The 27,008-nt window shown below is 45.1% G+C and overlaps 1 protein-coding gene across 1 annotated transcript in view; it reads right to left on the reverse strand.

Annotated features, from left to right (window-relative positions):
• Window positions 1-18,507, reverse strand: part of LOC121841130 (noelin-2-like) — a 97,669-nt gene extending 79,162 nt beyond the window's left edge. The window contains exon 1 of the mRNA XM_042307528.1: window positions 17,956-18,507. Within this exon, the coding sequence (XP_042163462.1) occupies window positions 17,956-18,012 (57 nt within the window). The 5' untranslated portion in view covers window positions 18,013-18,507. The remainder of the gene's footprint in view (window positions 1-17,955) is intronic.
• Window positions 18,508-27,008: the final 8,501 nt, after the last annotated feature.

Below are 27,008 nucleotides of genomic sequence, written 5' to 3' on the forward strand. Positions count from 1 at the left end.
CACGTGGGTATAACCAATGAGGAGAGGGCACGTGCTTCTATAAACCAATGAGGAGATGGGAGAGGCAGGACTTGTAACGTGATCTGCGTCAGAAATAGGAATTATTATTATTATTATTATTTTGAATAACATGGATTTCTTATTTTGCAACGCTCGCGCACTCGACGTGTCCGGTCTGGTCAGCATGTTAGTAATTGTTTGGGGGAAGCCAGGCTTCCTTTGGCATCCATGAAAACACACCACTTGGGACAACATTTCCTTTGTACATCTTTTGTTCATATTTGCAGTCCCTAGTTGTAAGGTATGATGAATGTCTAGTACAGTATTTGTTTTGGTCCAACGTCCAGCTTTTGTCCACACACCACAGTGCAGATAAATAGTTCTCACTTCATCATTACAAGTCTGCTGCATTCTCTGTTATGGTATGCATGGCCAGTGACTGCTACATGGGTATATCTGTGTTTTATCATGTTGAGGAAGTCCCAAAGAGTTGAAATCAGAGAGAATAGGCTAGTGTGTTTACGCTGCTGGCTACATCTTGTTATCTCTATGCCTATATCAAACATATGCTTTGACTGTATAGCTATTAGCTACCACTTTACCTTCCCCACCATGGGCCTACAGAGAGGAGAAGAGAAGTGCCTGAAGGAGCTGCTTGATATGCGCCGTCAGGCTACAGATCAGGCGCTGACTCCCCTGACTAGCGACTTTCAGGCCCCGGCTCCGTCAGGGAGGCTCCCCTCATCAATGACCCTACTGAGTGGCTGTGACAGAGCGCCCGCTGCAGAAACACATTGATAAAAAGGTTCCTCTCTCCACCCGCCCTCCTCTGCAGCGCCATGCAGCACTCGCCGGTCATCCACAAGATGAAAGCTCTCCGACAGTTATCTTTCAGCAGGAGGGGAAGCACTGTCACACTCACAATGGAAGGTGAAGAAGACAGAAATCCCAGGGAAGAAAGGTAGAAGTACTATGAGATGGAGGGAGGGATGGAGGGAGAGAGAAAGAGAAAGAAAAGGAGAGGAAGCATTCACGGGGGGTTTCAGTTTAGATTTCCTCCTTGTGTCTGGATGTACCATTTGGATTTCTTTTGATTCCCGAGTCAGACAGCACTAGAGAACTCATCCTCAGCTGACTGGTGGCCATTGTACCGGTTGCAAATTGTCTGATATCAAGCAGCTTCTCTCTGACATTCTGACATGGAACCTGTGTACTGTGAATGTGTGCCCATTGTGGAAAACTGTACTGAATGAGCTGTCTGGAATGTAATGTGTGTCTACTATCCATTCCAATGATGACATCTTTTCCCTTTAAAATGGAACGTTGTCTTGTGATTAGGTATGTGAGAGCACTCTGATGTGTGTCTTGTGATAAAAGAGGAGAGTTTTTGTAGGAGAGCACTGCAGTGCAGTCAGGTACACACAGCAGCAGCCCAATCTGCTCCGTCTCCAAGTGAGTATGAAAGCTTTGTATCACAGAGGGAAGCTGTGGGCTTTAGGCGCAACTGCCATATTTATATTCCAATCTTCTTCACAGAAACCCACATCGCCAAGCTCATAAAAGATTCATTGAGCAGGGGGAAAGCAAGGTCATACAACAAACTGGCCAGGAGGTGCTTACTGCTTACCGCAACATTAAAAAAAGGCTGTGTGATCCCCATGGCTGTAGTTACTACGGTTACTCCTCACGTTGCCCTTTTCACGGTCGTCAGCCTGTCCTAAGATGCTGACCGCACACCTCCACACCCTGACTGTCTGTCTGTCCATCAGCTGTCACTCTCACCCCAACACAGGTATAAGTAGCCTAGCGGTTAGAGCGTTGGGCCAGTAACTGAAAGGCACTTAATTCCTCCAGGAGCTCTGTACTATGCTGACCATGTAAAATGGCACCTATCTAGCGTACGTGACAGTACAACATCTTGTTATTACGCCGCACGCCTCTCAAACGTTTGTTAATAGTAATCTATTCATGTTAAATCCTCTCTGCGTCTCCAGAGAAACACTGATCTATTTGTGTATTAGCAGTAGATAGCAGAGGACACAGTGTGTATAGCGTGTAGCCGAGGCCCAGCCCAGCTCTGGAAGGGTGTTGTCAGAGGGATGTCACATTGGGTTAGAGTCATCCTCCACAGACCTCTGAGAGCAGTGCAGCCTGCAGCGCAGAGGGAGAGACTATCTGGTATGGCTGATAATCATCCCACCAGCACCAGCCAGCCTGACCTGCCTGGTCAGCTAAGCTGAGGGGAGACATGAGCATATGAATAAAGATACTACACAACCTCAACCTTCCCTCTGAAGGCCGATATTCAATCAATATAATTGGGGTGGGAAAAATGATTTGCTTACACTGACTAGAATCATTATGTTACTGCACCTGGAATAAACAAACCAATCACAGGTAATATATGATGGAATGATGAGGACAGTCCTCTTTAGGTGTTGCTGCTGTGTCGACACCAACCATACAGGACTGGCCAGAATTACTTCTAGAGTTTACCATTTGTTATTTGAATGTGGTCCAAGAAGCAAGGTTGTCTGTAAAAAGGATTGCCTGCTATAAACGTGTCTGTGTAAAATGCACAAAATAATGTAAAATAAAAGGACCACCAAAGATCACTGTAAATATATTTTTAAGTGTATGTGCTGTAAGAGACAGTATGTAACAGTATGTGTTGTAATATGCAGTATGTGCTGTAATACACAGTATGTGTTGCAATATGCAGTATGTGCTGTAATACACAGTATGTGTTGTAATAAATAGTATGTGTTGTAATATGCAGTATGTGTTGTAATATGCAGTATGTGCTGTAATACATAGTATGTGCTGTAATACACAGTATGTGTTGTAATATGCAGTATGTGCTGTAATACACAGTATGTGTTGTAATAAATAGTATGTGTTGTAATATGCAGTATGTGTTGTAATATGCAGTGTGTGCTGTAATACATAGTATGTGTTGTAATATACAGTATGTGCTGTAATACACAGTATGTGTTGTAATATGCAGTATGTGCTGTAATACATAGTATGTGTTGTAATATACAGTATGTGCTGTAATACACAGTATGTGTTGTAATATGCAGTATGTGCTGTAATACATAGTATGTGTTGTAATATACAGTATGTGCTGTAATACACAGTATGTGTTGTAATAAATAGTATGTGCTGTAAGAGACAGTGTGTTGTAATATACAGCATGTGTTGTAATACACAATATGTGTTGTATTATACAGTATGTGTTCTAATATGCAGTATGTGCTGTAAGAGACAGTATTTGCTGTAATATACAGTACGTGTTTTTTGCATCACACTAATATCACTGCCCTTCCTGTACCTCAGCCCAGCATCACATTGATATCACTCCCCTTCCTGTACCTCAGTCCAGCATCACACTGATATCACTGCACTTACTGTACCTCAGCCCAGCATCACACTGATATCATTCCCTTTCCTGTACCTCAGCCCAGCATCACACTGATATCATTCCCCTTCCTGTACCTCAGTCCAGCATCACATTGATATCACTCCCCTTCCTGTACCTCAGTCCAGCATCACACTGATATCACTGCACTTACTGTACCTTAGCCCAGCATCACACTGATATCATTCCCCTTTCTGTACCTCAGCCCAGCATCACACTGATATCATTCCCCTTTCTGTACCTCAGCCCAGCATCACACTGATATCACTGCCCTTCCTGTACCTCAGCCCAGCATCACATTGATATCACTCCCCTTCCTGTACCTCAGTCCAGCATCACATTGATATCACTCCTCTTCCTGTACCTCAGTGTCACACTAATATCACTGCCCTTCCTGTACCTCAGCCCAGCGTCACACTGATATCACACCCTGGTCAGCAGTGTCCATTCCGTCTACTGACCTACTTTGTAGAAGAGGTGCACCCACAGACACACAAGTTAACACACATACACAAGCGCGCACACAAACACACACACTCCTCTCAGGGTGGATAAGAAGACATGAAAGAGCCTGAGACATTAGGAGGAATGGAGGAGCAGCCAGCACAACACCTCCTTCTCCTCCCACCCCTCCTTGAACAGACTCTCCTTGTGACATAACCTCCATACGCTACAACAATTCTGACACACACAATACAGTCTCATTAGCTGGCACTGCTTCAAGCTCTACAGTAATCAGTTAGGACACTAAAGCACACACTATTCAATCTCCTCAAGCAGCCATGAATCAAACACAATGCTAGCTCATTATCCGCCACAGACTGTGAAGCGGTATACTCCGATATATGACTCTAAATGGAGAGAGCACGTGAATGTGGTGGCGGGCGTGAGACTAATCAATCTATCACTGCCTGTTTGTTCGCCCACATGCTGCTCAACATGATTGTTTCTGTCTGTCACCCACCACAACATTATAATTAGGTGTACGTACCACTGCACAGGACAAGAGGCACCATCTCACCAATCAGTGAGTATGTGTGTTAGCTGTATACTATATGTCTCTCTAATTGTCTGTGTGTGGAGTGGCATTTCATTCCACTCCATCCACTTCCATTGGCACAGCCCATACAGAGGGGGATGGAGGATGGGGAGAGGATTCAGTGTGGGTCCAGTGTCAGTGTCCGGGGTGTCGTCTCCTCCAGGTTGAGGAGCCATGATGCAGGCCGAGCCTTGTGCGTGTCCTCTCCTCTCCCTGGGAGATTTACACCCCTCTCTCTCGCAGCTTTTCATTTGTCTAATACCCTGTGTGGCTGGCTGGGAGGTTTAGGCTGCTGCTAGGCAGAGCACGTACTGTCCATCCGCCCTGCGCGGCCTGCCTACCAGCGTCCTTGGGTCCCCAGAGCAATGCAAGCAGGACTCTCTCTCTTACTTCAATGCCCCTTCCCTCTCTCTCACTCTCTCTCTATATTTGAATGCCGTCCAACTGCTCCCTCTGTCACTTCCACCTCAATTTATAGGAATTTTAACAGCCCAGGTTCACTGATTGTAAACCATTTCATTGCCCAGGAAAGTTAAAAGGAGTGGTATTATAAGGTTTATGTGTCCGTGTTGTTTTGGTAAGATGATTGTGTAGTCGCCTCATGGCCGGGTGACAAGGACAGGAATTTAGCCTGTGAGTGGTTCAATCACAGCAGCCTCCGCAGAGCTCGGGGAGGGGTTTAAATGGTCGTCATGCTGCTTCCTCTCATTGGACAAGCACCAAAAAAGGAGATTTCCCGGCACGGGGTCCCACTACCAGGTCAGCTGGGAGCTGATCGGGATTGGACGACAGCCATGCCAGCTGTTTGTCCTGCTGCCCTATGATTGGGCCAAGTTCTGTCCTGCGTGTCCTCTCAATGTCTGTGTTGGAGCAATTTAACACCAAAAGATTGTCCTGTACATCTGTGATTGGCTCTTTGTGAGTTTTGTCTCTGCTCAAAATGCCAGGGTAATAGAAAACCCTGAATGTGACTCTGCAGACAAAGGCTGCACACAGAAAATTGCACTAAATCACCATTGCTTTTCTACTCTGCTTTTCCACTCCTTTGCAGCGTAATCTGCATTTCAATTCAATTGAAATTGGCTTCTTAAATATATTCAACTCAACTTATTTGTGAAGTAAAGTGAGACATACTGTACATTTCTGTGAACTGCTATCTTCACTCTAATGTGTAACTAACTATTTACAATCAAATGACTCCAACTGTGGGTATAGTTTCTGTTGCAAACATTATTTCCATCTCAAACAAGGAGGAGCATTTTAAATAGTCCTAAACAGCCAGTTTATTTCAGCCAATTGTTTATCGGCCTCCCTGGTGCAAGGGGATAGAACAAATTACGGATGGAAATAAAGCTTTTGAATTATTTACAGAGGTTTTGTCTTCCTCTTTGAGAATGACAGCCAATTAGGCGATCTCGCCCACTGCGCTCGGCGTTTGAACAGGGAAAAACACCAAAGCAAGTGGTGACTTCCATCACTCACAGCCTCCAAGGCCAGACTGTTTCAAACAGTGTCTGCACCAGTCTTTCCTATGGGAACACTGCACTGCACTCATGCTCTCATATCAGTAAGTAAGCAGTGTTGTGTTCGCAGGTTGTTTCAAGTACATGTAAAGATGTCCTGCCCTCAGCAGACAGACACTGATTAAACAAAAATAATTATAGAAACACTGAAGTCTCTCAAGACCCCCCAAAGCTCTACTTCCCAAGCCCTCTGTTTAGTTCAAAGTAATTTAATAATTAGATTTGATTGTGGTGTCGACGACTCTGATCTGGATTTTAGATCTGCAAAGACTTGCTAAGTGCTTACTGTGTTTTTGATAACGTTTCAAATGAAACATTTTAATGAAGGAACATACACTGAGCTGAGTATACCAAACATTAGGAACACTTTCCTAATATTGAGTTGCACTCAGAACAGCCTCAATTCGTCGGGGCATGGACTCGAGGTGTCGGAAGCTTTTCACAGGGATGCTGGCCCATGTTGACTCCAATGCTTCCCACAGTTGTGTCAAGTTGGCTGGATGTCCTTTGGGTGGTGGACCATTCTGGATACACGCGGGAAACTGTTGACTGTGAAAAACCCAGCAGCATTGCAGTTCTTGTCATACTCAAACCAGTGCGCCTGGTACCTACTACCATTCCCTGTTCTAAGGCACTTTTGTCTTGCCCATTCACTCTCTGAATGGCACACATACACAATCCATGTCTCAATTGTCTCGAGGATTAAAAAATCCTTATTTAACCCGTCTCCTTCCCCTTCATCTACACTGACTTAAGTGGATTTAACAAGTGACAACAATAAGGGATCGATGTTTTGTAGTCAGTGTATTTTTTGGCTTTCTGTTGTCGTACATTTCCATGCAATCATATTTCTCACATAGACCTCACCCCAATGTCAGCAGCACACTCAGTCCACCAATCAAGCCCCTAATTGTTTCAATTGGATAAGTGTCATGAACTGGCTGAAAACCTGCATTACATCTAGGAAAATAAATTATCCTTACACCTGCATAACCTCTAGGAACAAAAATCATATTTAAACCTGCATTAACTCTAGCATTAACTCTAGCATTAACTCTCAGCTTTTTTCCATCTACGTAACATTGCAAAAATCAGAAACTTTCTGATAGGAGGCAGCATTTTCACTTTTGGATAAATAGCGTGCCCAATTTCAACTTCCTGCTACTCATGCCAAGAATATAAGATATGAATATGATTAGTAGATTTGGATAGAAAACACTCTGAAGTTTCCAAAGCTGTTTGAATCATGTCTGTGAGTATAACAGAACTTATGTAGCAGGCAAAACCCCGAGGACTAACCATTCAGAATTATTTATTTTTGAGGTCGCTGTCTTGTTCAATGCATTCTCATGGGGAAACGATATTTCTTAGGCACTTGTTTGCCATTCCTACCGCTTCCACTGGATGTTACCAGTCTTTGGAATTTGGTTGAGGTTATTCCTTTGTGCAATGAAGAAGTACGGCCATCCTGGAAAAGGGTAACGCTGTTGAGACTTGGCCAAGACTTGCAAAGTAGCGTTAGTTCCTCTCATCCTCTATTGAAAACAGAAAGACCCGTCTTCAATTTGATTGATTATTAACGTTTAATAATACCTAAAGTTGTATTACAAAAGTATTTTGAAATGTTTTGGCAAAGTTTACAGGGAACTTTTGAGATATTTTGTAGTGACTTTGCGCAAATTGGAAGCTGTTGGACATTTTTGGATATATATGGACGGAATTAATCGAACAAAGGGACCATTTGTGATGTTTATGGGACATATTGGAGTGCCAACAAAAGAAGCTCGTCAAAGGTAAGGCATGTTTTATATTTTATTTCTGCATTTTGTGTAGCGCCTGCAGGGTTGAAATATGCTACTCTTTGTTTACTGCTGTGCTATCATCAGATAATAGCTTCTTATGCTTTCGCCGAAAAGCCCTTTTGAAATCTGACACGTTGGCTGGATTCACAACGAGTGTAGCTTTAATTTGCTATCTTGCATGTGTGATTTAATGAGTTTGAAATGTATAGTATTTTATTTGAATCTGCCGCTCTGCATTTTGCGTCCCCCTATCCCAGAGAGGCTAGAATCCTGACTAGAACCCAAAAAATGTATCATATTACTCCAGTGCTAGCCTCCCTACACTTGCTTCCTGTTAAGGCAAGGGCTGATTTCAAGGTTTTACTGCTAACCTACAAAGCATTACATGGGCTTGCTCCTACCTATCTTTCTGATTTGGTCCTGCCATACATACCTACACGTACACAAGACGCAGGCCTCCTAATTGTCCCTAGAATTTCTAAGCAAACAGCTGGAGGCAGAGCTTTCTCTTATAGAGCTCCATTTTTTATGGAATGGTCTGCCTACCCATGTGAGAGATGCAGACTCGGTCTCAACCTTTAAGTCTTTACTGTAGACTCGTCTCTTCAGTGGGTCATATGATTGAGTGTAGTCTGGCCCAGGAGTGTGAAGGTGAACGGAAAGGCTCTGGAGCAACAAACCGCCTTTTCTGTCTCTGCCTGGCCGGTTCCCCTCTCTACACTGGGATTCTCTGCCTCTAACCCTATCACAGGGGCTGAGTCACTGGCTTACTGGTGCTCTTTCATGCCGTCGCTAGGATCGGTGCGTCACTTGAGTGGGTTGAGTCACTGACGTGATCTTCCTGTCTGGGTTGGCGCCCCCCTTTGGGTTGTGCCGTGGCGGAGATCTTTGTGGGCTATACTCGGCCTTGTCTCAGGATGGTAAGTTGGTGGTTGAAGAGATCCCTCTAGTGGTGTGGGGGTTGTGCTTTGGCAAAGCGGGTGGGGTTATATCCTTCCTGTTTGGCCCTGTCCGGGGGTATCATTGGATGGGGCCACAGTGTCTCCTGACCCCTCCTGGCTCAGCCTCCAGTATTTATGCTGCAGTAGTTTGTGTCGGGGGGCTAGGGTCAGTTTGTTATATCTTGAGTACTTCTCCTGTCTTATCCGGTGTCCTGTGTGAATTTAAGTATGCTCTCTCTAATTCTCTCTTTCTCTCTGAGGACCTGAGCCCTAGGACCAAGCCTCAGGACTACCTGGCATGATGACTCCTTGCTGTCCCCAGTCCACCTGGCCGTGCTGCTGCTCCAGTTTCAACTGTTCTGCCTGCGGCTATGGAATCCTGACCTGTTCACCGGACGTGCTACCTGTCCCAGACCTGCTGATTTCAACTCTCTAGAGAGTTGTAGGAATGGTAGAGATACTCTTAATGATCGGCTATGAAAAGACAACTGACATTTATTCCTGAGGTGCTGACTTGCTGGACCCTCGACAACTACTGTGATTATTATTATTTGACCATGCTGGTCATTTATGAACATTTGAACATCTTGGCCATGTTCTGTTATAATCTCCACCTGGCACAGCCAGAAGAGGACTGGCCACCCCTCATAGCCTGGTTCCTCTCTAGGTTTCTTCCTAGGTTTTGGCCTTTCTAGGGAGTTTTTCCTAGCCACCGTGCTCCTACACCTGCATTGCTTGCTGTTTGGGGTTTTAGGCTGGGTTTCTGTACAGCACTTAGAGATATCAGCTGATGTACGAAGGGCTATATAAATACATTTGATTTGATTTGATTTACTGAAATGATCTTGAAAACCTGAATTGACTCTAGCTACTGAAATTATCCCTAAACCTGCATTAACTCAAGCTACTGAAATGATCCCTAAACCTGCATTAACTCAAGCTACTGAAATGATCCCTAAACCTGCATTACCTCTAGCTACTGAAATTATCCCTAGACCTGCATTAACTCTAGCTAATGAAATTATCCCTAAACCTGCATTACCTCTAGAAACAGAAGTGATCCTTAAACCTGCATTGCCTCTAGAAACATATGATTCTTATACCAACATTACCTTTAGGTACAGAAACTATGCTAAAACTCATTGCCTCTAGCTACTGAAATTATCCCTAAACCTGCATTTACCTATAGCTATCGAAATGATTCATAAACCTGCATTACCTATAGGAACATAAATCATGGCTGCTGCCTTAAAGCTGCAATATGTCACTTTTTGGAAGACCTGACCAAATTCACATAGAAATATGATTTATAGATCCGTCATTCTCATTGAAAGCCAGTCTAAATAGTGCTATATAAGTTCTAGGCACTCTATTTCTATGCTTCCCGTTCTTAAGTTTCGTTTTACTTTACATTTTGTACATAAGTTTCAAACAGTTGAATACACAATATTTTTGTTTTAATTCAACTATATTTCCCAACAGTTTAGATGGTACAATGATTCTCTATACTATCCATTGCTTGTTTTGTTACATTGAAATTAGCCAAACAACTCTAATTTTAGCAACCAGGAAATGGCAGAGTGATTTATGCCACTTTTGAACGTCATATTTGTCACGTCTACTCCTGCTCCTCCCCTTCGGTGTCCACTGGTGTACTAACCACCAGTCCTGGGAACCATCATCACGCGCACCTGCGCTTCCTTAGGCACACCTAGACTCCATTACCTCCCCTTAATCTGGCACTCCCTTAGGTTCTTTCCCTAGGTAGTGTGGTTTTGTTCATGTCAAGACGCTACGCCTACGTTGGATCATTCCATGTTTCTTGTTAAATTAAACTTACCACCTGCTTCTTGACTCCCAGCATCCACGTTACAATATTCACTATCTCCAGCACCTACATTTCTACGTGTGTGTTTCTAATGTCTGTGGATAAAAAGACAAGGTCACAAAAGCTTCTCTGTGACTTCACGGGGTCCGATTAAAAGTTTTTTTTTATTATACGAGTTTCTAGCCAGAGGGACGGTACTGTATGTTCTTGCGCCCCACGTCACCACGAATCTCCTATTGTTTGAAAATCACGTTTTTTTAATGATGTTATCGAATAGAACTTTAAATATTTTTGTTCAAAACGCTCTGTTTTCACATACAGTGGGGCAAAAAAGTATTTAGTCAGCCACCAATTGTGCAAGTTCTCCCACTTAAAAAGATGAGAGGCCTGTAATTGTCATCATAGGTACACTTCAACTATGACAGACAAAATGAGGGAAAAAATTTCAGAAAATCACATTGTAGGATTTTTATGGAATTTATTTGCAAATTATGGTGGAAAATAAGTATTTGGTCACCTACAAACAAGCAAGATTTCTGGCTCTCACAGACCTGTAACTTCTTCTTTAAGAGGCTCCTCTGTCCTCCACTTGTTACCTGTATCAATGGCACCTGTTTGAACTTGTTATCAGTATAAAAGACATCTGTCCACAACCTCAGTCACACTCCAAACTCCACTATGGCCAAGACCAAAGAGCTGTCAAAGGAAACTAAATTGTAGACCTGCACCAGGCTGGGAAGACTGAATCTGCAATAGGTAAGCAGCTTGGTTTGAAGAAATCAACTGTGGGAGCAAATATTAGGAAATTGAAGACATACAAGACCACTGATAATCTCCCTCGATCTGGGGCTCCACGCAAGATCTCACCCCGTGGGGTCAAAATGATCACAAGAACGGTGAGCAAAACCAGAACCACACGGGGGGACCAAGTGAATGACCTGCAGAGAGCTGGGACCAAAGTAACAAAGCCGCCAGGGACTCAAATCCTGCAGTGCCAGACGTGTCTCCCTGCTTAAGCCAGTACATGTCCAGGCCCGTCTGAAGTTATCTAGAGAGCATTTGGATGATCCAGAAGAAGATTGGGAGAATGTCATATGGTCAGATGAAACCAAAATAGAACTTTTTGGTAAAAACTCAACTCGTTGTGTTTGGAGGACAAAGAATGCTGAGTTGCATCCAAAGCACACCATACCTACTGTGAAGCATGGGGGTGGAAACATCATGCATTGGGGCTGTTTTTCTGCAAAGAGACCAGGACGACTGATCCGTGTAAAGAATGAATGGGGCCATGTATCATAAGATTTTGAGTGAAAACCTTCTTCCATCAGCAAGGGCATTGAAGATGAAACGTGGCTGGGTCTTTCAGCATGACCATGATCCCAAACACACCGCCCGGGCAATGAAGGAGTGGCTTCGTAAGAAGCATTTCAAGGTCCTGGAGTGGCCTAGCCAGTCTCCAGATCTCAACCCCATAGAAAATCTTTGGAGGGAGTTGAAAGTCCGTGTTGCCCAGCAACAGCCCCAAAACATCACTCCTCTAGAGGAGATCTGCATGGAGGAATGGGCCAAAATACCAGCAACAGTGTGTGAAAACCTTGTGAAGACTTACAGAAAACGTTTGACCTCGGTCATTGCCAACAAAGGGTATATAACAAAGTATTGAGATAAACTTTTGTTTATTGACCAAATACTTATTTTCCACCATAATTTGCAAATAAATTCATTAAAAATCCTACAATGTGATTTTCTGGATTTTTTCTCTCTCATTTTGTCTGTCATAGTTGAAGTGTACCTATGATGAAAATTACAGGCCTCTCTCATCTTTTTAAGTGGGAGAACTTGCACAATTGGTGTCTGACTAAATACTTTTTGCCCCACTGTATGTAGACACTGGTATTGTGCTGGAGATAATGAAAGTAGGTTGAAAAGTGAGCTCTGCTCAGATACCTGGTAACATTGGCATCTTTAAGAGAGGCATTTTGATGTAAAAACATTCCACAAATGTAATTCTACTACTCATTAAAGTACCTGTTTTAAAAACACATTAGATATTTAGCAAATCAAAGAACCATACAAATTAGAACAAAGTACTTACATAATATTAAATATAATTGAGAAAATATTCCCATTATTATATAAATTGACATTTTTACATGGAAACATGTCACAATCCGTACCCACGTCCGCCATTATCCATATCCGGCCACACACTTGAGTTGGTGTCTAGCGCCAAAGCGCCTGGTGTGACATTCCAAGCTAACCTACAATAAGGACAACATTTAAAAATAATAATAATAATAATAATAAACCTAAAATGGGACAAACACTTCTCCACATCTCCACCAAAGGCTTTTCATGATGAACCATCTTTGCCACTTCAATGGCCTTCTGAGGCCTTCTGACAGTATACACCTGCGTTGTCCATTCAGTGCTCCAGTACGCCGCTCCAGTATGGCACCCAGGTCTCACAGCCCACCAACACAACCAACTGGAGAACATCCAATGACATGCAACCAAAATCATCATGGCCCTCACCTACACCTCCTACGACTCTGGATGCAATGACCTGTCCTTGCAGTCCCGATGCAACCACCTTTCCAGATCCTTTGCCTAGAAGCTTGCAAAATTCCAGGATGACAACAAATGGCTGCCTCAGACAAGAGGCCATGTCAGTGGCAGATCTACCCGATCCAGTCACAAACTGAACCGTCCCCCTACTCTGCCTGACAGGTACTACAACAGCCCTATGGCTTACTTTGTGAGACTGCTTAATGCTGCTTAAGGTGAGGCACCACATGTTGAAATGAAATGTTTCCATCAACTGATACAATACCATTCAAAAGTTTGGGGTCACTTAGAAATGTCCTTGTTTTTGAAAGAAAAACTTTTTTTGTCCATTAAAATAACATCAAATTGATCAGAAATACAGTGTAGACATTGTTAATGTTGTAAATGACTATTGTAGCTGGAAACGGCTGATTTGTTATGGAATATTTACATAGGCTTGCAGAGGCCCATTGTCAGCAACCATCACTCCTGTGTTCCAATGATACGTTGTGTTAGCTCCGGGATGCTGGCCTTCTAGGCAGAGTTGCAAAGAAAAAGCCATATCTCAGACTGGCCAATAAAAAGAAAATATTAAGATGGGAAAAAGAACACAGACACTGGACAGAGGAACTCTGCCTAGAAGGCCAGCATCCCGGAGTCGCCTCGTCACTGTTGACGTTGAGACTAGTGTTTTGCGGATGCTATTTAATGAAGCTGCCAGTTGAGGACTTGTGACACTCTAAAGTACTTGTCCTCTTGCTCAGTTGTGCACTGGGGCCTCCCACTCCTCTTTCTATTCTTGTTAGAGCCTTTTGAACGGTAGTGTACATTTTGAGATTTAAAATGGACATCACACATAATTTAAAAGCCCATTTCATAGAGAACGTTCTAAACTTTTTTACATTTAACTTACTTTGAAGAGATCATGATTAGTTCTAAATAGGTGTTCGGTGATTGGTAGACTAAATTCCTTGTACTTCTCTTGAACTACCATTTCCTGAAAGTCAGACTCTTCCCACACGCTAAGTAATTCATCTCAGCCTTAGTTAATCTCAGCTTTAGACGCACCTGCATTGACCAAATGTTGTGTGGTTATACTGAGATATATTCCCCAGACTTGTACAGAGGGAATTGTTCATATGATGTCAAATGTAGATTTTAGATAACGTTTTCTTCTTTCTTTTTCACCAAAAATGCTTTTTACCCACATGGTTTAGTAATTTACAAATAGAAAGAATTTAGTCCTGGAAATATGAGCAGATCTAATTAGATATTGCCTCAGTTTGCATATTTCAATACAATATTTCAGAAACGTTGTTACACACAAAGAAATGTAGATTGGTGTTTTTATTTAAATGGTAGAAGTTCATTGTGATATGAATAAGGGAAAACATGACCCTATTAGGGTGTGGTGCCTTAGCTGTGATATTGTGGACTGCACCTCACATGTTTTGTTTGATTTACTTACGTAGACCTATGTATGCTGGAATTCAGCTTTTAGCTGTAAATGTGTCCAATTTAAAATAAACCTTAAAGATGTATGTATTGTGCTGTCATTTTCAATTATAATTCATTGCTGTGAAATTTTCTCTAAACAGCATAATTACCATCCATTTTATCTACTGAAATACACATGTATTCTCTGCTCAGCCCACAAGTATAATTCAAAGATTATCATGCATAAATATGAACTGCTACACAGACGCACATTTACAATGTGCATGCATGGGGTCAGTCGTCTTGTGATGCAACATACCCCATAACAACGGCGTACATACAGAGGTGGCGCCAAGGTCGAGCAGGTGTCCGTCTGTATCACTGGCTGTCAGGACTCCTGGGGTATTGTGGGTACTTAACAAACACATGCCAGCGAGTGCATGTGTCTCATTAAAGCATAGTGCATATTTAATGTAGGGCCCGTGCCCAGACTGTGTGTGGAGAAGATGTGTACATATGAGTGAGATATCCAAACTCCTGCAGTGTAGAGAGACGTCCTATCAGTCGGAAGATACGGCCAGAAGAGTTAATAAATTCTTTATGTCTGCAGAGCTAGGCTACGTTAGTGAAATGGGTGGCGCCATATTTTTTTCCCTCTGTAGGGTTGATAAATATTTAATGTAAACACTTACAACAAATTGTCCCCCAAGGCTAATTATGAGCCATTGGAGGCGGGGAAACAGTTCGACTGATAGAGAGATGATTGTATCTCCTGAGAGTAAGTCTGGGACACACACATCGTCAGGTCCTTATGCCCCAATTTCGTGGTATCCAATTGTTAGTAGCTACTATCTTGTCTCATCGCTACAACTCCCGTACGGGCTCGGGAGAGATGAAGGTTGAAAGTCATGCGTCCTCCGATACACAAGCCAACCAAGCCGCACTGCTTCTTAACACAGCGCGCATCCAACCCGGAAGCCAGCCGCACCAATGTGTCGGAGGAAACACCGTGCACCTGGCAACCTTGGTTAGCGCGCACTGCGCCCTGCCCGCCACAGGAGTTGCTGGTGCGCGATGAGACATGGATATCCCTACCAGCCAAACCCTCCCTAACCCGGACGACGCTAGGCCAATTGTGCGTCGCCCCACGGGCCTCCCGGTCGCGGCCAGTTACGACAGAGCCTGGGCGCAAACCCAGAGTCTCTGGTGGCACAGCTGGCGCTGCAATACAGCGCCCTTAACCACTGTGCCTCCCGGGAGGCTAGGTCCTTATGCCTTATGGTTGGGTGCTCACCTGCCTCCTGTCTCCTGCCCTGTGACTCCAATGAGCGTCAGCGCTAGACAGACGAAACGGACGGCTAAATAAGTCTCTCCGCAGGTGGTTTCATATGATAAGCAAACCAGGGTTTTCCTAAGTACTGGGGGGCATAACATAGCAAAATATTTTTCCAAAGGAAATTAGGACAGGTCCAGGTAGTAGGTCCCCATTTCAGTCTCTTTCTAAACGTTTTGTCACTAGTGAACAGGACCGAGTTCTCCATCAGTAGGTCACACACACACACAGACAGACAGACATACAGACAGACAGAGAGTGAGAGAGAGAGAGAGAGAGAGAGCACGAGGACAGAGATGAAGTCTTGTGTTACACTGAGATACCACTGGCTGTGCTCTGCACATTCATTCCTGTCACTGACAGCACCACCTGCTCCTCTCAGTAGGGTCTCATTGCCACCGCCACCGTTTGAAAGGAGCATGGCCCCAAGACAGGTAGCATCGTATCCATTTCTGGGAAAAGGTCAGCTCAAGTCTCAACGCAGCACGTAGACATGGCAGTAAACATGGCACACTTCAGTAGTAGACAACATACTCATTCTGGAGAGCAGGATGTTGTCTCAGTGCTACTGTGTCTTAGAAATGAACTACAGCAGACATTTTCATTTCATGGTTTGCACACAGTCAGAATACTGTATAAATCTGCAGCTATTGATCAATATGGTTAACACAGTCATATCATTCTCAGAACATTCTTGGGGGTTCAAAAGATATTTGATCAATCCTGCCCAAACATGAGTGATTGTCAGGATACTCCCAGGGGGCATATCTATTCAGCAAAACGATGCACATAACATTCTACACTTGGGGGTCAGGCCTGGCATGCCAGAGAATATTATTTCAATTGTAGGTCCATCCCAAGATGTATTATTGACCATTAATGTGTTATCCGGTGATTGTGAGAAGAAAACAAAGGGTTTGGAAACTGTTACACACTACAACTGGGATCCTTGGGAAGTCCCAACTAAAACCCGGGATCCTTGGGAAGTCCCAACTATTAGTGTTAGGTAGGGGGTTATCATTAAGATTAAGGGTTAAGGGTTGGGGTTTAGGGTCAACCCGAGGATTACCGAATAGCACTAACCCTGTTTTTAGGCAAAGGCACTCTGAAGCGCTGTCCATGGTGCTGAAACAGGCCGCATAGACTTCAACATCAAATCGAACGTAACTGTTTTTTTAAATGAGCTACAGTATCAGTTAGAGCAGACATCTTTTTGAAATGTCCACCTTTTTAAATATTTACCTTTTGAATTAAGCATGTAAACATGTTCTAGAACTTATTTTGTCTGACAGCTGAAGACGCAATAACAAATTATTGACGTCTCTTGGACTTTCAAATGTTTTCTGGGTCAGATAATTTACCTTCCTTCACTTCAATTTACAACTGTCACTTCAGAGCTCATCGTTTCATGGAAAGGTCTGTGCTTAGTGCTTCTCTGGTCCAACGTAGCCGCAAATACATGACTCCAGGACATAGGCCTACAGATATGTACACTCACCAGGGAACATGGGTTAGCGTTTGAAGGGGCATTAGAAAAGCACTCATTACAATCCTCTTACTAACACTGAACCTGACACGTGTGTCCACACATTCGCAAATCACACTTGGATTGTGCAGAAGCTCGCTCGAGCGTGATGTACAGTGCCGACATAATATAGACTTCTGTTACTCAGAGAAGCCCCAGAGCCTTTCTGTCGCTTCCTCTCTCAACTTTCTCTCTGTCCTGCCCCTCTGAATCCAAGCTGCTGTATTCCAGGCCAGACGGCCGCAGATGTGAGATTTGACTAGCCCACACATTTTCCTTACAACTGGGGAGTAATAATAATACAGAGGAATCATCTAAAGTCATATTTGGAGTCATCGTGTGGCACGTTCGCACGAACACATTTGTGTATTTCACACTCATTCCACTAAACATGATTTTCTTCACACTTGCTCAAGTATTGATTTTAAGCACATTGGCATATGTCTAATAGACACAAGCAAGTCCTCGAATATTTATTCTGTACCCCCCAATGGGCGGCATTTATACAACGTTAACAAATAAAGAGCACTTTAAATATGAGATGTACGCGTGTTCTTACCTCACAGGGCATGGCAGCTAACATCACTAGTAGGAACATGGCACTGAAGAGATGCATTCTTGCCGAAATGACAGCGTTCCAGCCGACACCAGCTCCTCTGTTGCTTTTCCCCTCTTGCCTGTGTCCTTATTGGGGCGGTTTCTTCAGCTCGAGAGGGATTCTGTCAATGCTCTGTCGAGTGTACACGACGAACCTCATCACCAGCCAGTCTGTGCGCTGGGTTAATTCCACACACGGACGCAGAGTAGCCCTCTAGCTCGGTAGGCTACAATGATCAGCGATGTGCGGTTTGGACTTGCGCCTCCTCCTTATGACCAACACAGATCAGTGGACCGCAGATTTTTGCTAGTGAACGCTGAATCAAATCCAAAATATTTCACGCACGATATGTTTGTTAGAAAATGGCAATGCCTTTAACCTGTAAATGAACACGGGACTCAATGGTATAGTAGCTAATGACAGGGGCAGAAAGTCGCAGAGGTTGGAAGGTGACTTCTGTGCTTGCAAGGTGACGACGCTAGGAGCAGCACATCGATGCGTTGGCAACTGATTCAAAGAAGTACCACTCTGCTGCAGCCCAGCTCGCCCGTGCGTGCATGTGTGCGTGAGAGAGAGAAAGTGTGCGGGAGAGAGAGAGAGAGAGAGAGAGGGGGGGGGCCTTCATTGACTAGACTGTGTTGTTTGCTACTCTGTATGGATTTTCAGTAGAATGACAGATACACGGAACGCGAGAGAGGGGTGACATTTAACGGAAGGCATTGTCATAATCGACTTCCTTGTTATCTGCACACCAACGCTGATTGGGGCTGATATTGCGTTGTGTAAGAGCCGGATGGTGATTGTGAAAACCACATAATGCCATCAATTTAGCTCTCATCCGCTTCTAATTCGTAAATTAAGGTGTCAATGTAATTCGAATGGATTTCCCAGAATTGGGGTTTAGAGAAATAAGCATGCAAATATTTTAATGATGTTGCTAATTGTGTGTGTGTGTGTGTGTGTGTGCGCGCGTTTCAGATTCTCCTAGTTTTTGACAGCCAGAGCTAGTCGCCTCTGGCCATCCTGAACACGGTATGAATAATAGAACCGGCTCCACTCTTCCTCCTCAGTAATAGCGCTCAACTTCACTTTTAAATTTCACCGCTTTCCAAAGTTACATCCAACAACAAGCCACTTCACGTCCTTGCCTATAATTACCTATGAAGTGTTACTTAACTACATATGATAGGGCTGGAACCTTGGCAGTCTACTGCACTTGGCACATGCTGTATCCTCTTCACTAACCCTAATTGTTTATGATACATCAATATCAACACATGACATGGTGTGTGGAACATTATACCTATCATTATGAGTGCCATGTACAGGGTAGAGTAGGTTACTGTATAGGGTAAAACCAGTGTAAGACATCCCTCCTACAGCAAAGTGGAAAGTTGGAGTTCCAGCCTCCTCAGAGCTGCTGTTGCCCTCAGATGCACAGTGCACACCCCTCCATTTACCCAGCAGGAGCACACAGAGGCATGGAAATAGCTTGTGGTTGAGAGAGAGAGAGAGAGAGAGAGAGAGAGAGAGAGAGAGAGAAGAGAAGAGAGAGAGAGAGAGAGAGAGAGAGAGAGTGATTGAGAGAGAGAGAGAGAGAGAGAGTGTGATTGAGAGAGAGAAAGAGAGAGAGAGAGAGAGAGAGAGAGAGAGTGTGATTGAGAGAGAGTGTACAGTAGAACAGAGCATTAAAGACCACAAGGAAGCTCTGTCATTGTTACTGCGTCTCTTTGTCATTACCCAATTACCCATGAATCCAAGTAACAGTACCATCAGGGTACGGTCCAGTTCTCCTTCCAGCTTGACCCTGGATACATACAGTATGGCATGTGGCTGTGAATAATAGCTTAGGCTCCTTCCTGCCTGAAAGGGAGTCAAAGTGACATTGAGTCATTGAGTGCGGTCATAGTGGCAGCAGCAAAGTGGCTAATGGCAATGCTGAGGAAATATACTGTATTAACACATTCATCTAAAGCTCTCTTCTCTCTCTCCATCTCTCCACTCACTCCCCTGTCACCATCCACAGTCCTGGGGGCTGGAGGATATTTCTGAGGGAGGTGAAGACAATACATGACCCATTTGTCAAGGAGGCAACGTGTTTCTGTTTTATCCCCAAGCCAGACCAGGCAAGGCAAGAGAAAAGAGAAGGGAAAAACCAGTTACCGGAAGTCCTCTCAGGCATAGAGCTGGTCGGTCAGCCTGTGTCTCTCCACCTCTTTTTCCATCCCTCCCTCCCTCTCATGCTCTGCTGCACTCTGTGAAGTAGATACGGAGCTGAAATGGGCATTTTCTCCTTCTCTCCCTCTGGCCAGAAGGTTCATGCTCTTTGAATTTGTCTAAAATGACTAACCCATAGCATCACCCTCTGATGTTCATTTTGAATCATGGTTATTTTGTCAATTTTGTCTGTGAACATGTTTATGAGTGTGTGTGTGTGTGTGTCTGTGTATAACGATAGGTCTCAACAACCATGGGTCTCAAGCATTAAAACTCAGCAGTCCAGGTGGGCCTATTTGTTCTGAACCAGCGCTGCCAACCATATCATTATATAGATTTAACATTTTTAGGAGTTGATAATCTGTAAATGATGGGAAAGTGAGGAGAATTTAAAATCTCTTATGAGGATGAGAAGGATGACCGGAAGCAGGAGAATGAAGGGTTAGGGACTGTACTATAAGCTGGAAAGGAGGTGAAGAAACTAGAGAATTGAGTCAGTAAGGGAGAGGTCTATAGATTTCCAGAGAGAGACTGTCACGCTCGTCGTAATGATGAGATCAAGGCGCAGCGTGAGTCGTTACACATAATTTTAATAAAACAAAACTCACTGAACATAAACAACAACCAAACGAAACGTGAAGCTACTGTTGTGCACTCAGGCAGCTAAATGTAGACAAAATCCTACACCAGAAAGTGGGAAAAAAGGCTGCCTAAATATGATCCCCAATCAGAAACAACAATAAACAGCTGTCTCTGATTGGGAACCATATCAGGCCAACATAGAAATACACAACATAGAATGCCCACCCCAAATCACACCCCGACTTAACCAAATAGAGAAATAAAACGGCTCTCTAAGGTCAGGGCGTGACAGTACCCCCAAAGGTGCCGACTCCCGGCCGCAAAACTGAACCTATAGGGGAGGGTCCGGGTGGGCATCTACCCTCGGTGGCGGCTCGGGCGTAGTCCCCGCTCCCTACACTGATCCCGCCTCTTCTGTGGAACCGGACCGACCGTAGATCGTTGCCGGAGGAACTGGACCGTGGATCATTGCCGGAGGCTCAGAACTGGGAACCACCGCTGGAGGCTCTGGACTGCAGCTTGTCGCTGGAGACCCCGGATTGGGGACTGCCGCTGGAGGCTCCGGACTTTTATTTTTTAATTTTTAATTTCACCTTTATTTAACCAGGTAGGCTAGTTGAGAACAAGTTCTCATTTACAACTGCGACCTGGCCAAGATAAAGCATAGCAGTGTGAACAGACAACACAGAGTTACACATGGAGTAAACAATTAACAAGTCAATAACACAGTAGAAAAAAAGAGAGTCTATATACATTGTGTGCAAAAGGCATGAGGAGGTAGGCGAATAATTACAATTTTGCAAATTAACACTGGAGTGATAAATGATCAGATGGTCATGTACAGGTAGAGATATTGGTGTGCAAAAGAGCAGAAAAGTAAATAAATAAAAACAGTATGGGGATGAGGTAGGTAAAAATGGGTGGGCAATTTACCGATAGACTATGTACAGCTGCAGCGATCGGTTAGCTGCTCAGATAGCAGATGTTTGAAGTTGGTGAGGGAGATAAAGGTCTCCAACTTTAGCGATTTTTGCAATTCGTTCCAGTCACAGGCAGCAGAGAACTGGAACGAAAGGCGGCCAAATGAGTTGTTGGCTTTAGGGATGATCAGTGAGATACACCTGCTGGAGCGCGTGCTACGGGTGGGTGTTGCCATTGTGACCAGTGAACTGAGATAAGGCGGAGCTTTACCTAGCATGGACTTGTAGATGACCTGGAGCCAGTGGGTCTGGCGACGAATATGTAGCGAGGGCCAGCCGACTAGAGCATACAGGTCGCAGTGGTGGGTGGTATAAGGTGCTTTAGTGACAAAACGGATGGCACTGTGATAAACTGCATCCAGTTTGCTGAGTAGAGTGTTGGAAGCAATTTTGTAGATGACATCGCCGAAGTTGAGGATCGGTAAGTTTGGCGGCGTGAGTGAAGGAGGCTTTGTTGCGGAATAGAAAGCCGAACACCCCCCCATCCACATCGATGGAACAGTAGTGGAGAGGGTAGCAAGTTTTAAGTTCCTCGGCATACACATCACAGACAAACTGAATTGGTCCACTCACACAGACAGCATCGTGAGGAAGGCGCAGCAGCGCCTCTTCAACCTCAGGAGGCTGAAGAAATTCGGCTTGTCACCAAAAGCACTCACAAACTTCTACAGATGCACAATCGAGAGCATCCTGGCGGGCTGTATCACCGCCTGGTATGGCAACTGCACCGCCCTCAACCGTAAGGCTCTCCAGAGGGTAGTGAGGTCTGCACAACGCATCACCGGGGGCAAACTACCTGCCCTCCAGGACACCTACACCACCCGATGCTACAGGAAGGCCATAAAGATCATCAAGGACATCAACCACCCGAGCCACTGCCTGTTCACCCCGCTGTCATCCAGAAGGCGAGGTCAGTACAGGTGCATCAAAGCTGGGACCGAGAGACTGAAAAACAGCTTCTATCTCAAGGCCATCAGACTGTTAAACAGCCACCACTAACATTGAGTGGCTACTGCCAACACACTGTCAATGACACTGACTCTACTCCAGCCACTTTAATCATGGGAATTGATGGGAAATGATGTAAATATACCACTAGCCACTTTAAACAATGCTACCTTATATAATGTTACTTACCCTACATTATTCATCTCATATGCATACGTAGATACTGTACTCTATATCATCGACTGCATCCTTATGTAATACATGTATCACTAGCCACTTTAACTATGCCACTTGGTTTACATACTCATCTCATATGTATATACTGTACTCGATATCATCTACTGTATCTTGCCTATGCTGCTCTGTACCATCACTCATTCATATATCCTTATGTACATATTCTTTATCCCCTTACACTGTGTATAAGACAGCAGTTTTTTTTTGGAATTGTTAGTTAGATTACTTGTTCGTTATTACTGCATTGTCGGAACTAGAAGCACAAGCATTTCGCTACACTCGCATTAACATCTGCTAACCATGTGTATGTGACAAATAACATTTGATTTGATTTGATTTGATTTGACTGGGGACCGCCGCTGGAGGCTCCGGACTGGGGACCACCGCTGGAGGCTCCGGACTGGGGAATGCCGCTGGAGGCTCCGGACTGGGGAATGCCGCTGGAGGCTCCGGACTGGGGACCGCCGCTGGAGGCTCCGGACTGGGGACCGCCGCTGGAGGCTCCGGACTGGGGACCGCCGCTGGATGCTCCGGACTGGGGACGCTGGAGGTTCCGGACTGTGGACCGCCGCTGGATGCTCCGGACTGGGGACCGTCGCTGGAGATTCCAGACTGTGGACCGTCGTTGGAGGCTCCGGACTGGGGACCGTCGCTGGAGATTCCAGACTGTGGACCGTCGCTGGAGGTTCCAGACTGTGGACCGTCGCTGGAGGTTCCAGACTGTGGACCGTCGCTGGAGGTTCCGGACTGTGGACTGTCTTTGGAGGTTCCGGACTGTGGACCGTCTTTGGACTGGGAACTGTCGCCGGAAGCTCTGGACTGGGAACTGTCGCAGGAAGCTCTGGACTGGGAACTGTCACCGGAAGCTCTGGACTGTGGAGGTGCACTGGAGGCCTGATGCGTAGGACAGGTATAGGTGGCACCGGGCTGATGACACGCACCTCAGGACGAGTGCGGGGAGGAGGCACAGGACGTACTGGACTGTGGAGGCGCACTGGAGGTCTGGATCGTAGAGCTGGCACAACCCGTCCTGGCTGGATGTTTATTTCCGCCCGGCAAATGCGGGGCACTGGCACAGGACGCACTGGGCTGTGCAGACGCACCGGAGACACAGTGCGCAGAGCCGGCGCAGGATATCCTGATCCGAGGAGGCGTACTGGAGGCCAGGAGCGCTGAGCCGGCACCATCCGCCCTGGCTGGATGCCCAGTCTAGCCTGGTCATGGTGCGCATCACCGCATAACACCGTTCCGGACCGGTCACACGCTCCCCATGGGAAGCACAGGGAGTTGGCTCAGGTCTGAACACTGACTCTGCCAATCTCCCTGTGTGCCCCCACCCCTCTCGTGCTTGCCTCGTTGGTATAACTCCTCGTAATGTCACCGTTACGCTTTCGCTGCCTCCATCTCCTCCTGAGGATGGCGATACTCCTCGGCCTGCGTCCAGGATCTTTTTCCATCCAGGATCTCCTCCCAAGTCCACTCCTTCTGTACACGCTGCTTGGTCCATTTTTTGGTGGGATCTTCTGTCACGCTCGTCGTAATGATGAGACCAAGGCGCAGCGTGAGTAGAGTTCCACATCATTTTAATAAACCGAAACTCACTGAACAAAAACAACAAACAACCAACCATGACGCTACTGTTGTGCACTCAGGCAACTAAATGTAGATAAGATCCCACACCAGAAAGTGGGAAAAAGGGCTGCCTAAATATGATCCTCAATCAGAGACAACGATAAACAGCTCTGATTGGGAACCATATCAGGCCAACATAGAAATACACAACATAGAATGCCCACCCCAAATCACACCCCGACCTAACCAAATAGAGAAATAAAACGGCTCTCTAAGGTCAGGGCGTGACAGAGACAGAGCGAGAGAGAGATTGAGAGATTGAGAGAGAGCAGAGCAGAGCACAAGGACAGACATGACAATGGGATTTATTTGTGCTTTCCTGTGTCAGAGAGAGAATTCAGGAATTGACTGAATGGAAAACTGAACTGATCCCAACCCTGAATCAGTCTGTCTGTCCTTTGATATTAAATCACTATTGTGATGTGGCTACTGTGGAGTCATTACGCAATGGGATCTAGAGAACCATATGCCTGCTAAGCGTTTCCACAGTGTTCCATCAACGTTATTAAGTTTTCCAATGGGTATGAAGCGGATAAAAATAATCTGATGGAGAACTCAAATCTTTGGCATGGATTTACTGTCACCCTGCTGCCAACAGGATGCAACATAACATGGCCTCGTGATGCCAGCCACACACACAAGCACAGACACACACCTTCTGAAGGAAAATAGTTCACTGTTACATTATTGATATTCAAAACCTCCCTTCTACTATTTCCCCTTGAGTTCAAATTGCCGGTAACAACGTACACTGTTTCCTTACAGACCTAGTAATTGTTTTCTTGAGGCCATATTCTTCAGCTCCAGAGTTGTGTCCTTTATTTCAAGGTCAAACTCACCCAGCAGTGTAGAGCTGAACAAGGTCACGTTATCTATGGCTGTACCTCTCCAGGCATTCTAGGGTGCCTACTACACAGCCATTGAAAAATGGGTGTATTTATTTATTTTATTTGATATTTGATTTATTTTCCTCACCGCTCGTATCTCAGATGAAATATCAAGTACTGCCGTATCAGCCCTGTTGTTCCATTATAATATTCACATACAGAGTATGATATATTAACTTGAATGCACCTGAAATGAGTCCATAAGTCTCTCCAAAATCTTCTGGGGCAGGAGGTTATAGAGTGCTTGGTTGCCATAGCGATGGCAGTCTGCAAGGGGCAGGAAGGGAAAGGTGTGAAAGCCGGATTGCTCATTGGCCGGCTGAAGAGAGAATTAAACATGGTGTTTCACACCTTCCCCTGGGCTGTTTGTCATGCACTACCTGCACGTTACCACAGAAACCGGGGTAAGGACACGCAAGGTTCACAGGGAGGTGTAATACAGTGGTGCTGTAATGCTTTGTCTCGGAGTCCAGCCCAGACCAGTCAAGACAGAATTCTGGTCAGAGCAAAGCTGCTGTGGATCAAAACCAAACTTTGTCCTCTACCATCTACCTCCCAGACACATGGAGAAATGAGGAGAGACACAGACTGCCAAACAGTCCATCATCTCAAGTTCAAACATCCCAGACACACACACACACACACACACACACACACACACACACACACACACACACACACACACACACACACACACACACACACACACACACACACACACACACACACACACACACACAAATTCTTGCAGAATATGCAGAGCTGGGTGATGCTACCTGTGTTGTGCTCTGTAGCCTGTGTTTGTGTTTAATTGGATGAAAAGATGATGCATAATGCAGGAAGAGAGAAACATGTAGGAACCAAAGTCCATGTCGCCCACGGCAACGGAAACCAGCAGCTAATTGTTGTTGACATTTTTCTCCCCTGTTTTTCCCTGCTCCATTGAAACAGCAGTAGCCTCATGGTTTGTCATGTATCTGAAGCTTTTTTCTATCCCAGCTCAGAGCAGAGTTCCTGCGCATGACAGTGTGTTTCTCAACCAGCGCATGCATGCATACCCTTCTGTGTGTGTGTGTGTGTGTGTGTGTGTGTGTGTGTGTGTGTGTGTGTGTGTGTGTGTGTATGTGTGTGTGTGTGTGTAGGATAAGGGTTAAGGAGCTGGTCCATATAATGTATGTCACCTACACACAGAGCCTATACATAGGTATGAACATGAACCATTGATGCGAGGTCACATAAGTGGCCTTGGAAGGGCAAGGTGAAGGAGTGAGTCTTACATTGTCTGCTACTATATAGAGCACACAGTACCAAGAACACTGAGATCCTGCTTCTAACATACACTCTCTCAGTGCTCCGCCTCTCAGTGCTCCGCCTCTCAGTGCTCCGCCTCTCAGTGCTCCGTCTCTCGGTGCTCTGTCTCTCAGTGCTCCGTCTCTCAGGATTCTCCCTCTCTCAGTGCTCTGTCTCTCAGTGCTCCGTCTCTCAGGATTCTCCATCTCTCAGTGCTCTGTCTCTCGGTGCTCCGTCTCTC

This window comes from Oncorhynchus tshawytscha, linkage group LG27, assembly GCF_018296145.1.
Source record: "Oncorhynchus tshawytscha isolate Ot180627B linkage group LG27, Otsh_v2.0, whole genome shotgun sequence".
Taxonomy (NCBI): Eukaryota; Metazoa; Chordata; class Actinopteri; order Salmoniformes; family Salmonidae; genus Oncorhynchus; species Oncorhynchus tshawytscha.